Genomic DNA, 18,347 nt, shown 5'->3' on the forward strand with positions numbered 1-18,347 from the left:
TGGCTAGTGCGATTAGAGGCTTGGCTGTTACGCGTAATCAAGCCATTAAGATATATGTTCTTAATTAGAGATTTTTATACCATTAGAATTTCATTCAAATCACATGGGGTCTTTAATTTTTTAGATGCATCAGGAAAATCATAGTCTTTTTTTTTTTTTTTTTTAAATGTGGGCCTTGCCATGCTATTTCACGTGGGGCATGATTTTTTAAAAAATTGAGCCTAGAAATAGATTATGTTAACTGATGGCCGAAGACGATTGGACATTTGCACCGTGGTAGGACCCATAGAAAATCAAGGGTGGGCGTCTCCCTATCAACCATTTCAACTGGTATGGCCCAACCTGAATCATGAATGTGTCTGATGTTTCGGTATTGGTCCTAACATACCTGACACATCCGATTGTCAAAGTGTATTTCAGAAACACATCATGGTGGGGCTCACACGAGCCTACCACGGGTAAGTGCTAAGACCGCAACCATATACGGATGCCGATTGTTTCCTGTGCTGGAAACCTAGATGGTCCATGCGTTTTTAGAGATCATTTCAGTACATGGGGCTGAAAATAAGCCAGATCCAATACTCAAGTGGTCCAAAAATGCAAGGATTGGACGTCAATATTTGAAATATTTGTGGGGCTAAAGAAGTTTTTAATTAGGCGTGGACCATCATCAGATCAGCTCTCTTTATGAAAGGGTTGCCGGGGTACTCAACGCATGCATGAGATATGGGTCATTAGGTGTGGGCCATCATTAATTTTCAGTCTTATTATCAAGAAGATCTATTTTAGGTGGGCCATTATCAATTCCATTGTCCATCGTCAATTCCTCTGACTTACGATTCATAATGACCCACTTGATAATGAACGGCCTAGATCTTTGATGCATGCCCCACGTTACCCCACATGTCTTGAACCGACTCTTTGGTCTCTCCTCGCAGAAATCTTCCTAACACTTTCTTTCTTTATAAAGGCACCAGCATCTCTTTTTTCATGAGGCCGCATAATCAATCGTGCGTACAAAATTCAATCCGTGCAATATACTTTACATTTGTTATACGACCTTATACGAAAACTCGCCTCAATCCAAAACTAGTGTGGGCCAATTCTCAAGGAATCATTTAAAAGAGATGAAAATTATAGCTTTTATGTAGGGCCCACCGTGCTATTTATGTTCCATGAAACCCATTAATAAGGTAAATCTCACGAGGATAAACTAATTTTATAAACATAGTCTCGGTACATGATTTATGAAGTCCATATTGATTGAACTTAAAGGTTTTAAAATATTTACTTTTTATTGGTTTTATTTTTGTCATGTACAACAAAATTCATAATTCTAACCTAATAAATGGAGTGGATCTTAACAATCAATATATGATGTGTGGCCCAAGGATCACGAGTGATTTTCCCCGTGCATGCCTTGGTGTTGTAAGTAGAGGTGGGCATTGAGTCGAGTCGGACTAGATTGGGTCCAACTCAATTCGATTCAATTTTTTTAAGATCTTGACCCGAACTCGATCCGATTTGGGACCGAGTCCAGCAGGGCTGACTCAATTCGATCTGAAGAACCGAACGGGAACAGTACTGTGAAAAACGGTTCGATTCTGGATCAGTTCCACAGTTCTGGGCTTTAAAAATCCAGCCCAATTACTTGATTTGGGGAAAAAAAAAAAGATGAAGAGAGAGAAGAAAAAGATGATCAATTATCCGTATTCGTTGCACCCATGCCACCTACTTGTTGAGTGTATCTTGTTGACTTTTGGGCAGCTCATATTCATGGTGTTGATGAGTGGCTCAGATTGCACACACGTACTATATTGGCATTGTGCTGCAAATTACAAGATGAAGACATTTCTGGCTCATTCCCCCATTCACGCACAGGTTGATACTTCTTTAGATAATCTTAAACTTTTGAAATAAATTTTGAATAAAAAGATGAAACCATGATTTTATGGACCGGTTCCCATACAGAACACCATTTAGTAGAAAGCAATATGAAATAGTTGAACAATTATGATGGAAGCAGGACTAATCACCATTAGAATTGATAGCAATGGGACCTTCCGTCAAAAGGAAGTTTAATACAACATGCACAAGACCCATCTGATATCATCTATTACCTTACCTAGCATATGAAGCTGGAGAAAAGCAAAATACCTGAAAATGAGAGAGAGAGAGAGAGAGGATTCGGATCAACGGTTCAGGTCATGGTTTGGATCAATGGTTCGGATCAATAGTTCGGTTCAGTTTTACAGAGCCTTAAACCGGAACCGATTCGTAACCAACGGTTTTGGAAAATTTGGAACCGGAACCGGACCATTAGCACCCTAGAACCGGACCAAACTAGACCGATCCAACGGTTCCGGTCTGATTACACGATTCCACCGATTTAATGTGCACCCCTAGTTGAGTCTAGGGAGAGAGAGGGAGAGAGAGGGAGAGAAAGAAGGCGGGAAATGAGGATAGAAGGAGTGAGATGAGGAAAATTGGGAGAGAGAGAAGGAGAAAAAGGAGGAGAGATGGGTGGGTGTGGCGCCTCCTTCGGGTAGAAAAAGAGGGGTTAGGATTCGTTCAGATTTCGGATCGGATCGGTTCGGATTAACCACGATCCAAACTCGATCCGATGTACAATCAGATCTGAGTGGTCCGATTCGATCCGCACCGATCTAGGCCTTCGGTTCGATTCGGATCAGGTTAGATCTACCGGATCGGGTCGGATTCTGCCCAGCTCTAGTTGTAAGGTGTATGGTCTAATCTAAAGTGCGCACAATGTGCACTCTAAAAGAATAAAAGAATTCCATCCATCTCCTTCAACTAGTTATAAAAATCTCTTATGTTAACTCCACTAAAACTTTATATTTGCAAAAAGTCTCCTATTCCAATAAGCAACCCAGCAAAAGTCTTTTACAAGATTTCGTGAACTAGAATTTGTGAATTGAAGTAAATGAGAAGTGAAATTGGAAGTAAATTAACTGGGAGCAAATGACCAATTAGTTGTGTTTGGATGAGAGTAGATGAAATGCATTTGAATTTAAAATATCATATTTTGATGTGAGTAAATTACATGAATTGGGATGCATTTGAAATTTTTTTATATACTCATGGAAACACAAGCGATGTTCTAAATTAAGTTTAATAGAATAGTTGTAATAAGTCTATTAATAAAATGATTGTAATAAGTCCATTAAAATATATACTTAACTAGAAATGAGAAATCTTTAAACCTTTAATGGGCCACAAATGTAATGATCACCAACAAGCAACCTGCCAATGTTTTTTAACCATTCGCTTAGACGGCCAACCTTTGGACAACTAAGATTATTTTATTGTTGTAATTTTAATGATATAGTTGATAATTAAATTGCTTCAAAGTATCATTCCTATACCACATGTGTGTTATATATGTGCGTAGCGACACCATTATTCACTCGTGTGACTTTATAAGAAAGTTTACAAAGGCATCAAACCCATTTACTCGAGAAATTATTTCATTATAGGCTTGTTTATTTCAATTTCGTTTAATTTCCATGAATCTGCTCCCATTCAAATAATCACAAGGGTGTGTTTGGGGCATCGGTTTATCCGGTATTAAGTGGGATGGGATTGTGAGATCCCCCATTCGATCCAACGGCCGTGTTTGGTCCAATGAACCATCAAAGTACCACCATAACCTTCCTTTCAATCCCAGCTTTGTATCCATCCCTTGTCCATCTCACTGTTTCGAGAGAGGGACTTGGAGAGATTTCCAAATCCTTCCATCTCTGCTCAAGGGATTCACCTAGACCGTCGGCGGATATACGTTAAGTCGACTCGGTCACCTTCTTCATGACATGGTGACTATCATCTTGCAAAGCACCCTCTATATAGCAATGACCGACCCTTCATCGCAAGGCAAGATTTAGTTTCGCGAGGAACTGACAGAGAGTTTTTGTTGTGTGTACTTTGGTGTGGAAAGCTTTGGGTGGATTCTTTCATTCTACAAATTTCATTTATTGCAATTTGTTGTTTTGCTGTATAGGTCGCCTGAGACCCATCACAACATGTATGTATGGGCCCACCAATGATATTACAATCGATATGGGTGGGGCCACACTAAATTGAAGCACTATGCAAATTGCTAGTGAAGTTTACATTTGCCTAACCCATCACAACATGTGCAGCTACTTAGATGAGGGGCCCACAATCAAAGACTACCATCTCAACATATGCGTCAGACTAGAGTAAAATACAAGGTCTAATGAAGAATTGTTTTCAAAGTATGAGAGCAAGTCTAGATCTATAAATTAGAAGTGTATTATGAGATAATTTAATAAACCCAATTCTACATGAAAAGACGATAGATTGTAATTTATTTGGAAATGAAGATGCAGATTATAAAAGGTCCCTTGAATTTTTGTTGCTTAAACTTCATGTGGAGAGACACCTTTTTAACATCTCATATTATCAATCATTCCCAACACTCATACTCCATATCTATGAGATTTGACTGAACCCCACGTTCACACCAAACGTGTATAAACCCTGAGCTGATAGGATTCATTGTATCCCACGAGCAATCCAAACATGAAATGGCATCAAAATCACTGGACCTGTCTAACAACTTCCACTCATCCAAACAAGCCGGCTACAAATCCATGTTCTCAGCAATCCTCCTACATCCACTGACATCCCGTAACGATTGCATTTTAGCAATTCCATCCCTTCAAATCCCATGGAATTGGACAGGCCAGACACGCTTGAGTGAATTAAGTACGGGGTGGTATCTTATTAAGCCCGGTGAACCCAGCTAGAGATAAACCGTCCCACCAGGGGTTTTATAGGGCCCACAATAATTTATATGTTGGGAAAAGGTTCCATGCGGCCGAGCTCATGGGAACTTCCCATGAGGTCAAACACTGTGGGCTCTACTGTGATGCGTGTCGACGATCAACACCGTGCATTTGATGGGTTTCCTTTAAATTATGGGATATACAAAAATCAGTCGTATACGGAACGCAGGTCGGCCATACCATCTAAAATCACGTGAAGACATGCTTAAAACATATAAAAGAACTTGGTGGGGCCCATATGAAATTTGGATGCATCTGAAACTTGTTTTGACCCCTCATCCAAGTGGGAAACACATAATGAATGGGCTGGATTTGTGAACCACATCTCGGTGGGCCCAATAAATGATTATTAATGTTTTAATGGACAGTAACCCCTCTCAACTTTTGTATGTGGTGTGGCACAAAAAAGTCACTGATTGACTTGATTTTTAATGGCCAGCCCCTACATGGAATGGTTCATCTGACTGATGGGGTAGATGGTTAACACACATTACGGTGGGCCCCACACAGATCAACCTTATAGGAAGTTCCCATGAGCTCGACCGCATAAAACCTATACCCTCGTATGTTTTTTCCACTATGTCTATCTATTTTTATAGATCATTTTAGGCGATGGGACCAAAAGGGAGAAAATTGAAGGCTGAGGTGGACCACACCACTTGAAGCAATGGGGATTAAAATCTTAACGGTGAAATTTCCTGAGGCCCACCTTAACGTTGAAAACTTCCTAAGGCCCACGGTGATGTTTCTTTGCCGTCCGTTGGTAAGGTCACACGTACATGTGTGAATGGAAAACATGAATATGAGCTTGATCCGATACTTCCGCGGCTCTTAGGAATTTTTCAACGGTATGCCTTAAATCCACGCTGCTTCGTGTGGTGAGGCCTACTTGAGATTTAGACCTGCCTCTTTTGAGATCATACCCTAAAATCATCTGACAAAATAGATGGACGGTGTGGATAAAACATATAGATCTCAGTAGGCCCCACAGAGCTCCTGACATGACAGTCAGTCTTTAGGGAGGTCCTGGTGGAAACGGATTGGCTACTCCCCCTGCCAGGCTGCCACCAGCCATTGGCTGACGGTCGGTACTCTGTCGGCCCCACCATGATGTATGTGTTTCATCCATTCGGTCCATCTATTTTCATACGTCATTTTATGGTATGAAGAAAAAAATGAGTTATATATCAATCTCAAGTGGACCACATTATAGGAAAAAGTGTTTAAAGAACGTTAACCATTAAAAACCTTTTGGAAGCCATAAAAGTTTTGGATCAAGATGATAATTATTTTTTCCCTTAATCTGCGTATTTATGACCTAATCAACAGATTGGATTTCAAATAAACAGTATATTAGGCCCTAGGAGGATTTTAATAGTGGATATCCAATCATTATTTGTTTCCTGTGGTGTGATCCACCTAAGATTTATATCCCTATAATTTTTTGTATAAATCACTAAAATGATCTGTAAAATTGGATTAACGGAATGGATGAAACACATACATCATTGTGGGCCCCACAGAGCACCGACCACCAGCCACGGGGCTGGTGTCAGGGGGAGTAGCCAATCCGTCTCCGGTCCTGGTGGGCGTAGTACCCGATTCGCGTCCTCCAAACCTACCTGGATTATGGGTTTACGCGTTTACTCCCGATTCTTCTATAAAACCCTAGGGGCGTTTTAGCAATTTTCCAATCTCCCTCCCAAAACCCTATAAAATGATATTTCTTTTCTTTCAAAGCCGTAGTTTTTATTTTTTTTATTTATAGCAATTTCCTTCTTCCGCCAAAAACCTAGAAATCCATCCAATTCAGGAAATCTCCTCCCGTATTCGATGGCATCTGAACCATCCGAACGGAAGAGCCGTCTCTATCATCCCTATCAAGATCTCGAAATGCCAATCCAGAACCTCTACCATCTCCCAACCTCACCGGAATTCCTCTTCCACGAGGAAGCCGCCGTCCAACGCCGCTCCTGGGGCGAGAACCTCCAGTACTACACTGGCTGCGGATACCTCACCGGCGCCATCGTGGGCGGTGCCAAGGGATCGATTGAGGGGTTCAGATCCGCTGAGCCCAGCGACACCATGAAGCTGCGGATCAACCGCGTCTTGAATTCTTCCGGGCATGCTGGGCGGAGCCTTGGCAATTCACTGGGCGTTGTCGGGCTGATCTTCGCCGGGCTGGAGAGCGGTCTTGTCGCGGCCAGGGGGACGGACGATCTCATGAACAGCGTCTTGGCAGGGTTGGGCACGGGCGCGTTTTACAGGGCCGCATCTGGGATGCGGTCAGCTGCAGTGGCTGGTGCGATCGGAGGGCTGGCTGCAGGCGTGGTTGTTGCGGGTAAGCAGGCAATCAAGAGATACATTCCTATCTAGAGATTCTCCGGTCATTTGAATTCCGATGGAATCGCATGAGGTTTTGGGTTTTCGGGGTGCATCCTGGATGTTTGATATTTGGTTTTGATCATTCGATGGGATTTTTATTGCTTTAATAGTAATATATGTAGAACAATTTGCCGATTTGACTTTTTGATACTGAAAATTTTGGAGGGCAGCAGTGCTTTATATTGATTGAGTTTCATGTTTTGGGAATTTGATTTTATCTGCACATATTGGATTAGGGCCTGTTTGGATGCGTGTCAAGATTCTCAAGAATGAGAACTGAATGGAATGAGGTGTGACCAATATGCGAGACAGTTTGGCCTACCCCGCAAAATGTGATGGTAGAATGCGCCGAATGCTCCGATCCTGCAATATCTGCTTCAGAGTGAGAATGTAATGACATCAAGCTGGCTATCATTGCATTCTCGTTCTGGGTGGTTTATGCATGGTTCGCCAAACAGTTTGAATCTGGTTCGAGTGTACATTTGTGTTTATTGGAATGAACTACTTGCTTGGGAATATGGTGTCTATTTTATAAGATATGAGATTAATAAGCTTGATTTATGAGCAACTGTCGGATAAGACCATTGCTCCGAGTATCGGCAATATTATCAATGAGATTGCCGATATTATATGGATATAGGTGACATATTGCCGATATATTGCAAAGTATCACCAGTGATATCACCAATGTATCGTGATATTTTTGACATACAAATTCCATATGTCACTTGTATCGCCAATATATCAGTGATATTATTGATAATACTGCCAATGTATCGATTGCCAAAAATCTATTTGGAATTTTTTTATGGGTTCATGGTTGTATGATGAAATGTAGGTATGCATGGATGGTTTGTTAGTAGGATGGATGGTTAGTTGGTAGGATGAATGGATGTGCATGTATGCATGCATGGATGGATGGATGCATATATGTGTGTATGCATGCATGGATGGATGGATGGATTGTGTATGTGTGTGTGTCAATGCATGGATGGTTGGATGAATGGTTGGATGGATGGATGGATGGATCATGTATGTGTGTTTGTATGTATATATGTGCATGCATGGATGGTTGGATGGATGGATGGATCTACCATTTTCTTTCTGTTTCCCCAATGTTTTCCTGAGTCAGTGGTACATGCTTTTATGCCACTATTAAAAGGAAGCTTATTATGTATGCAATTTTTTTTTGCTATTATTTGATTCCCAAATGTGGAAATATGTATATTTTAACATTTGTTGAAATATCATTGCGACCATTTTCCCCATGTTTCCGTGAGTCAGCATTGCATGCTTCTTGTTTCCGTGAGTCAGCATTGCATGCTTCTTTTAGGCTCCCATTAAAGGAGAACTTATTATATATGCATCTTTTTTACAATTATTTGATTTCTAATATGCAAATGTGTAGTTTAGCACCTCTTGAAGTTTCATTGAGAAATTCCCCCATTTTCCCCATGTTTCCCCAATGCTTCCCTCAATCAGCGATATATCTTCGGGTATCGGGGATAATATCAGCAATATCCTTATGTGTTTTCGTATCCCCTGCCAATGATACTGATACTACGAACACTAGATTGGACTAGTTTGTTCAATCTTGTAGCTTGCTAGTCATGCAGCAGTAGGGGCTTTTTCCTTTGATGAATTGCAGCTGGTGGGCTTTTATTTATTGAAAAGAAATTGGCATCCAACAAGACTAGATTCCTCATGCCACTTGCGGTCGCCAGTGCAGCCTCAACAAATTCGAGGTTCAGAAGAGGCAATCATCATCGAGAGACTGGTGGTCGCTAACAAAAATCAGATCCGCAGAAAAGACCCCCTTTCAATCTATTTTTGGATTGGATTTCTTGGGTTTTCAATGGAAGTATCAAGCAGTCATCAATGACATGGAAATACAACCAACAAATCACTACTACTAAAACCTCGCTGACAATCAATAGGTAATGTGCTGTAAAATGCCATAGCTTCTCAAGATAGCTTTATCAGAAGTTTAATAAATACAGTTATCAGAAGTTTAATAAATATAGCTTCTCAAGATAGCTTTATCAGAAGTTTAATAAATATAGCTTCTCGAGATAGTTTTATCAGAAGTTTAATAAATACAGTTATCAGAAGTTTAATAAATGCAGTTCATACATAGAAATGGTGAAAGCCTTTGGGTGCCACTTGTGTTGCAATAACAGATGAATTGCAAAGTGTTTTATCTCCAACAATTACTGACAAAGCCTCCAGTTAGACTTCTTCTTCTTCTTGTTTTTTTTTCTTCGTCTAGGGATGATAAATTCATCAAGCTAAAGCAAGAAAGGCTACACCAAAAAATACCGAAAGAGGGGGTAGTTGTGACCTCTCATCACCCCACCCTATGAAGTAAAAAAAGAAAAAAAGAAGGAAAAAAGAAGAGATCAGAAGGCCCAAAGGCAACAAAATGACCCACCAAACTAATGACCAACAAAAAACAAAAGACAAGCAGCCTCAATCCAATGAAATTTTTTTCCAGTGCCTCAAAAGCGATTGGAATGAGATCCCATCGAACTCCGGTAAGCCAACACCCACTCAACCGCTAGGATGATGCTGCGACAAACTACGGATTCCACTGGGGCTACTTTGTCTTCAAAGATTTTAGCATTTCTTTCTTTCCAAATTGTCCATAAGACAGCAAAAGGGATCAGCCTCCAATTAAGATTTTTTCTCAGTTGTTTAGCATGAAGCACCAAAACTCAACGATTTATCTTTTCTAGGAGCAAGATGGAACTAATTGACCTCCCTGGGCACCTCTCGGCAAGACAATTGGCATCAAGGTGCCACATTGTAAAAAATTGTAAATTTTTTTTTTATTTGCTTTTGTCTATGCAAACAGAATCTTGCCCATGTTTCATGAACATGAAGGGGAAAGCAATGATGTTTTTAGGAGGGCTAAATTGTTTGGAATAGATTGGGTGTTGGGATCAGATAGTTTGTTCCAATTCCCTATGGGTTGCTGCCTTTTGTTTTTGTTTTATTATTTTGTATATTTTGGCTTCTGCCCTTCAATGAAATGATCATCTTTAAAAAAAAATCAGAATCTTGCCTACAAATTTTTTTAACACCATGTTCCTTGAAACATGCAAAATTATCAGTGATCAGTCTATTATGCATCTCAGATTCTCCTACGAAACTGCATTGCAAAATAAGAATCGGTACTGGCTCTACTGTGACAAACGCAATTTCAAGGAGACCAAAACCATGATGCCTGACTCGACCCTAAAGACCTACCAAGGTGCTGCATCTGATCTCTTCCTCCAAATACCACTAAATGTAATGAGAAATGTGCAACCAAATTCAAAGTAAACCATTCCTAGTTAATTTTCTGAATTCCCATAAAATATTTGGAGTATGTGGCCACATTCACTCACCAAGATTTGTGCCTAGTTGTAATTCGCATATCAGCCAAAACCAAGGCTGTATAGTGGCATGGTTCAGATTTCACATCATATAACTGAATTAGGGTGGTGTTATCCAGAACTCTAATCTATATAAATTAATCAGAGCGTATCTGCTTAGTACTACAATTTTCAAAATTTGGTATTCTAAGTGCTCAAGTATATGGAACGTTTAAAAAATGATTTGCATACCATATTCAGCAGCTCTCCGATGATTAAAATCTGTACGTTTGTCGGTGTACAGTTCTAAATGTTCTGTAGGGCACCCATATTTGATGAATATCCATTAGATTTACTTGTATCTTAGGTTAAGCCTATCAGTATTTTATTATTATTATTATTTTATTTTTACAGGTTAAGCCAGTCAGTTGTAACAACCTATTCTATAAACAGGAGATTGTGAACAGGCAGAGATTATCAAATGCTCTCTTTCAAAAGAAGAAGAAGAAGAAGAAGAAGAAGAAGAGATCGAATACTCTTCCCTTCTCCCTGCAAATATTTCTCTTTCTTTCCTTCAACACTTCTTCCTTCATTTTCGTTCATCTCTCAATCAACAAAATCTATTCTTAAAAAAATACCAATGAGCAGCACAAAACACCGACAACAAAAAGATATCAACGGTTGAAGTCATAATTTCTTTGGTTTTTGAACAATTCGTGATCATCATTACCACCACCATCATCATAGCCTTGTCCCAGCCACTTGGGGTTTGCTTTAAGAATCCAATTTCTCCAACCACACAAGGTACCGTCCTTGATAACTGAACAACCCTTCATATCCCTTCGTAATAGTCACTTCCTCTATCCAAGTCCTTTTAGGCCTTCCTCTCATCCCCTTTTCAGGTCCTCAAAAAATAATCAATGTTCCCTCCTTACCAAAGCTTAAAGAATCACAGTTCACCAATCATTCTTAAGGCTGAATCTTTGGTAATTGAACAACCCTTCATATCCCTTCTCACACCACCATCCAAGTCCTTTTTAGGTCTTCCTCTCATCCCCTTTACAACCCTAATCAATGTTCCCCTCCTTACCAAAGCCATCACTAGTCTTAGTTGCAAATGACCAAACCATCTCAATCTAATCTCCACCATTTTCTCTCTTTACTCAGACTATGCTAGGCTATTTTAGACTTTAGAGGACCTCAGTTTTTGTTCTGTCACACATCCATCTCAACATTGTCATCCTGCAATACTCGATCTCGGCTCATGTTGTCTTCTAACTGCCCAACACTCAACCCCACATGGCACAGCCAGTTGAATAATTCCACTTTACCCACCTACTTATGATTCTACCGGAAACGTCATAATCCATCTTTCCATCCTTCTGAATAACAGGGCCAAGGTAATAAAACAAATCATTTTCGAACCATTGATTTTAACTAAATCGCCACTTCTGTAACAATTCCTACGAAAGTTGCATTCAAAACACATCATCTTGGTCATGCTAATTTTTGAGCCTCAACACTCTAAAATCGTCATCCAAACCTCACCTCTATAATTATTCCTATGAAACTAGCATTACAAATACTCCGTCTAGTTCTGCCATTTTTTTAGCTTCTAGATGCAGGAGTCTTCTTCCAAACCTCCAAGTAGCATTTCCCACTCTCTAATCTTGTCAGCCAATGCCATGTTATCCACAAACAACATATACCACGGGACCTCATAATTGAAATTAGTGGTTAATTCATCCATAAGTGCAAAAAAGGTTTGTTTCAATCAATGCATTAATAAAATATAACAGATGGTTATGTATTCCTTTGAGTTACAGTGTTTGATTTATATTAGTCCCAGTTCATAAGTGCTTAATTCTTTTCACATAATATGTTCGTCAAATTCTTCAGTTTACACAAGATAAATCTATGGCAATAATTCATAAATGATTCACTAAATATGGTAGTAATTCATAAATGTGAAGTCTGTTTACAGAGTGTCGATGGATAACGAGAGAATATGGCATTAAATTTTTTTTTTTTCTTGGATACTATTTACTATCTTTTACATTTCATTACCTGTACACTTTTTTAAAATAATACCTAAAAGTAACTTCATTCACCAGGGATTTGTTAGCCACGGCTATTTTTCAGGCAAAACAATGGAAGCAGTGGATGATCATCCAGCATATAATAAATAAATGAAAAGTTGGTCAAGAGACGTATTCGAGACTAACAGAGCTTTCATTTTATTCTTTCTTTGGTTGATAATGATGTGGGGGTTCTTGGAAACCTTTCCAAGCCTGGGTAAAGGGGGAGGGCTCATGTTAACAGGGCAGTGGATCGTAGTACTTTTGTCAATCAATCATGAGAATTCACATTTAGATATGGTTGGCAAAACAGGCTTTGTAAAGAAGCTAACAAGTGATTTATCCGTTTAATGACTTGTTAGTAGCTTTCAATTGTACTTGGCAGGAAGAAAGGAATGGGAGATGTTTCAAGGGGGAATCCAACTCGGTTGGGTCCATAGTGAAAAGAGTCCATTATTATATTTTCGAGTGGGCCTCCAATGTGTTTTGTTTCAAGGATTGTAATTTGTTTTTGTATGGTTGGTAATTGATCCACTATCTCAGCAGGTTGATCCCCTCCTTGTAATCCTCAATCTTTTAACGCAAGTTTTCTGTTCCTCTATCTTTTAACGCAAGTTTTCTGTTCTCTCTCAAAAGAAAAAAAGAAAAAAAAATTACTTGGCAATTTCTCTCGAACAAAGAGTCACTAGTGAGCCAATATTTTCTGAAATCATCAAGGTGTGTTTTCAACTTTAAATCAAGAAACATCATATATATACCCATTATAGAATGCATTTGTCCTCCACTTTGTCATGGTTTTCTCTTACTTGTGCATAAGTGTAACAAAGTCCATAGAAGTTCCACTTTTCACTTCCCATTTTATAGCAAGTGAGATAACTATTTAAATATCTTCTCACCTCCACTTTTCACTTCCCATTTTATAGCAAGTGAGATAACTAATTAAATATCTTCTCACCACAATAAGCACAAACTACAATTTGATTCGTAAAATACTGCTATAACATCCTTTTAAAGAAAAATAACTGAGACAATCAGAATATTTTATGAGATCGCAAGGAAAATGCCTTCTATGAAGAATGCCTATCCCTAACACGCGTTTTATGGGCCAGAATCACAAGCAAAACATTGTTCATTTGTTTCTCCACTGTGATGTAGCCAAGGATATTTGGGGCAAGTACCAGTGTTGTCAAAATCCTATGATTTAGGATTTGAGTCGAATCTTTAGCAAAGCGATTTAAATCCCACCTTTGAATCCATTTTTATATGAATCCTACAATTTTATAACTTAAATCTTGCTATTTACGATTCAAATTATACTTGTTCTCTTCTATTTTAAGCTTCACTTGGCTTTCATTTTATGACAAAAAGAAGGAGATATTTCTTATTAAGTTTTCTTCTATTTTAAGCTTCACTATTACTTGGTGCATATTGATGGCAAAAAGGATGATTGCTGAGTTTTTAAAATTTTCCTATTTATTTATATTTTTCATATTTTAAGAAAATCATAAAAATCTTACGATTTGCGATTTGATATGATTCAATCCCTTTTACGATATGCGGTGTGATAACGATTTTGACAACATTGGCCAGTACCACCAGTCCTGTTTTTTTTGAAAGATCAGCTCCTCCACTCATTCAGGAACTCCCCTATGGCATTTTGTCGGATCTTTGGCAGAAAAGGAATGGAAGAGTCATTGACGTACAGCTCTCCTGAATCACCGAAGGGCACTACTTCCACGATCAGTAACCTGGCCCTATTAGGCCTGAGTTCATGCGCTGGTCCTTCAGGGAGTTTAGGAGTATTTGGGCCACCACTGAATTGCAATGGGGCAGCATCTGGTTGTTTTCTGTGGGTCTTTTTGTTTGTCTGCTGTATGTTTTTGTTCTTCTTGCTTTGTCAAGTTACTGATGAGAGGATGACTAGCTTTAATGAAATCTCATCATTGCTTTTAAAAAAAAGGACGACTAGCTTTAAGCCTGTGATTCTCGTCTTCTTTGTTCAATCAAGTATCTTCCTTCTTCTTTTGATAAGTGTTCAATAAAGTGTAACCATTCAAAAAAAACAAAAAAAAAATGATGGGAATTAAGCTTAAGAAAACCAACACAACAAAGAACTTTGCTATACTGATATGTAGCTGAATTGTTCAATGAAAAGCTAGTACTTAGTTATTTAGTGCCATAAGGATTGGATGATAGTTGCATGTCACCCACACAGATATTTCAATGCATTACATGCTAAAGAATCCATATATGTTGTCTTCTTCAATAGGCCCACTTGAAAAGGAGTCTACTGCATATGCTCCCATAGAGGAGTTTTAAATCATCCGTCTGTCTTGGTGCATGCTTTTAGGCCACCACTAGAAGGAACATTGTTGTGTATGCATCTTTTTTGCTATTATTAGATTCCTAAATATGGAAATGTGTATTTTAGCATTTGTTGAAATATCATTGAGAAATTCCACCATTTTCCCCATGTATGCATCTTTTTTAGGCTCTCATTGAATGAAAACTTATTATGTATGCATCTTTTTTTACAATTATTTGATTTCTAAATATGCAAATGTATAATCATCTCTGAAAAAAAATGCAAATATGTATTTTAACACCTCTTGAAAAATTTCCCCAATGTTTTCCTCAATCAGTGATACATCTTTGGATATCGATGTGTTTTTGTATCCCTGGCTAGTGCTACATGTAACAATGCTGATACTATGAACAGTAGATTAGACTAAGTTTGTTCAATCTTGTAGCTTGCTAGTCATGCAGCAGTTGGGGCTTTTTTCCTTTGACGAATTGCAGCTGGTGGGCTTTTATTTATTGGAAAGAAATTGGTATCCAACACGACTTGATTCGTCATGCCACCTGTGGTTGCCGGTGCAGCCTCAACAAATTCAAGGTTAAGAAGAGGCAATCGTCATCGAGAGATTGGCGGTTGCTAACTAGAATCAGATTTGCAGAAAAGACTCCCTTTCAACCTATTTTTGGATTGCATTTGTTGGTTTTAGGAGGGAGGGAAAGTGATAACCTGCCCTTTTGGGTCCTGCTTATCACATTTAAACATTCACCTGTCCAGTACAAAACAGGATTACCCCATCTTCAGATGTAACCGGATGGCAATTTCAGGCATTTCCAGGCTAGGGTTGCAACTCGGGTGGGTTAGGTCAAGTTTAGAATTAATCTGAGACCAATCTGACCTCAAGATGACACCAAGCCACAACCCGACCCAAACCCAACCCAACCGAAGTGAGGGAGGGAAGCCCATCTGCAACTGCTGTAGTTGAGGTTAGCCTACAGAACTAATGTTGCATGTGAGATGTATTTATAGACATCTAGAATTTATTAATATGCCTATAGAAAGTGCTTATTCTCATTTTTTGGCTGGTTGTCCATTGTTTTCTATGCTGTGGCCCAACTGTTGTTTGGATGGGCAAGGAGGGGTTCAACCTGCATGGAAGCCCTACACTATGGTGGCCCCCACATGCATCTAGTTTTATTAAACAATTTTTATTTTTTATTTTTTTTTAATGGAACCATTTTATTAGTGATTAGGCTCTTTTGCCCCTTTTTTTTTTCGTTTACATATTGCCAGGGACTGTATGCATGGATGGATATTGAAAACATTTTGAATATTGAAATCTGTCCAATCTGGATTGGGGGCTGTTTGGATTTATGGAAAGTGAAGGAAAGGAAACCCGCCTTCTCTTGTTTGTCAAGACTTTCCTTCTTGGAATTTATGAAAACACCTTTTCCCACTCTTTGTTGAAAAATAAACAAATGTATTTTTACCACCTCCGTCTCTAAGAAAGTTACTTGAAAAAAAAATTACCGTGGGAAGAAAATGGAATTTTCAAGTGTTAAGTCGTCCAAGTATGCCACTATCTTCAATTGGCCTACATGTGGCACATTGTGCCACGTGTCAATGTGCCAAATGAGTGTTTGTTTGTGTTCGGTTATGCCCAATGTGTTACAGTGTCACATGTCACCATCCATCTCTTCTTGCAGCCCACGTGTAAAGCATTGCATGTGTTAATTTGACACCATTCATCTCAAAATAATAAAATAGGCAATTAGCCTTTGTTTTTAATTCATTATTCCATTATTGTTTTATTGAGAAACTTGAGAACTGTGATTAACATTGAAAAAAAAAGTCTATAATGTAAAAAGATCCCATTCAGAGTGATCAACCCTCCCCCCTCCCCTTCTAAATTGTCTGATAATCATGTCAACTTTCACAAGTCTGATACTATAACATTGGTGGTTGGATAGTCATGTTGACCTTAATAGGTCTGATACCATGATTGGTTTGGAGCTTGAGGTCTTAAGCATTCAATTGAAATCGAGTTAAGTACGACTAGCAGGCCCGACGCTTTCTTAATCACACACGTTTGATTGAACCGTGTTTGATTCAATAACAACATTAACTATCTAATTTTCAAAGGTAGTTACCTTTAAATTGTCCATTTAATATCCATTAATTAAATGGTTGGGCTTGTCTGATCAATGTGACTTCAGATATTTGATCCATCCACAATTGGACGGTTTAGATGGTTAAACATTGGCCCGAATACGAGGAGGAAGAGTCACCACCACGTTTTAAATGGTGCAAGGTCTAATGAGACTAGCAGTGGACATTTAATTCACATCCCGTCCAACCAGCCTGATTTTTGGGCCACCAACATTTACGATTGGATGGGTCACCGGATAGCTCATGGATCCGTTGTTACAGATCATTTTATGGCATTGTCCCAAAACTGAAGCAGATCCAATTATCAGGTGGACCATACCATAAGAAACAGTGTTGATTGACCGTCCCACAATTAAAAACTTCTTAGGGCGTATTTTAATGTTCTCATAGTGTTTATTTACCATCCAATCTGTTGATAAGGTCACATATGCCTGGATGAAGGGAAAAAATAAATACCAGCTTGATCCAAAACTTTCGTGGCCCATTAATTGTCATTTCCCACTGTTTTCGATAGTGTGGTCCACCTGATAATTGAATCTGCTTCACTTTTGGCATAGTGCCCTAAAATGATCTAGAAAAATGGATGGACGGCGTGGATGCAGAATACATACATCAAGGTGGGCCCCCCGCACCGTCTTGTGTGAGCCCAGGGTCTCACCTAATCCGCTCCCTCCGGGGAGTTACGTAACAGACTAACAGCTAACATCCCTTGTTACGGAGGTCTTAGACCATAGTGCGATCAGATCCGCACGTGCCATTGTGGCACTCGTGTGCAAGATCCAAGCTGACAGGCAGGCAGGCCGCATCCTGCAGATGATCTGACAAAATCGGGACAGGTCGCTCACCATCGATTAAGTTAATTAGCCTTCCCTCGGATGCCGATTGACTTCGCAGCCTCCCGTGTAAACTTCGTGCAACAAGAAGCTAGGTGGGGCCTACTTTTAGGTGTACGCGAGTCGAAACTGAGTCGAGCTTGGCACAGTTTTACTCGGCTTGGCCACTAGCTGACCCCAGCTCAAACACGGTCAATTCAAGTCGAGTTCGAGCCAAAATCGAGTCTTTGCAGCATTTTCTCAAACACATAAAGTACACCTTCAATTTCTCACAGAATGTAAAGCAACAACATTGGTTTACAGGTATTTCATCAAACACTTGGTAGACAACATAAAAATCAAGATACAAGGGTATTTGTTTCATATCCATACCTTCCTCATCACCAACCGACACTTTATTG

General features: G+C 39.3%; 1 protein-coding gene across 1 annotated transcript; it reads left to right on the forward strand.

Moving 5' to 3' along the window:
- The first annotated feature begins 6,403 nt into the window (after nt 1-6,403).
- LOC131217152 (mitochondrial import inner membrane translocase subunit TIM23-2-like) lies at nt 6,404-7,404 on the forward strand. Its single transcript, XM_058211942.1, has one exon. It carries the CDS (start codon nt 6,663-6,665, stop codon nt 7,203-7,205), a length of 543 nt encoding a protein of 180 aa, XP_058067925.1. The 5' UTR covers nt 6,404-6,662; the 3' UTR covers nt 7,206-7,404.
- The last annotated feature ends 10,943 nt before the right edge of the window (nt 7,405-18,347 follow it).

Source organism: Magnolia sinica, chromosome 10 (assembly GCF_029962835.1).
Source record: "Magnolia sinica isolate HGM2019 chromosome 10, MsV1, whole genome shotgun sequence".
NCBI classification, from domain to species: domain Eukaryota; kingdom Viridiplantae; phylum Streptophyta; class Magnoliopsida; order Magnoliales; family Magnoliaceae; genus Magnolia; species Magnolia sinica.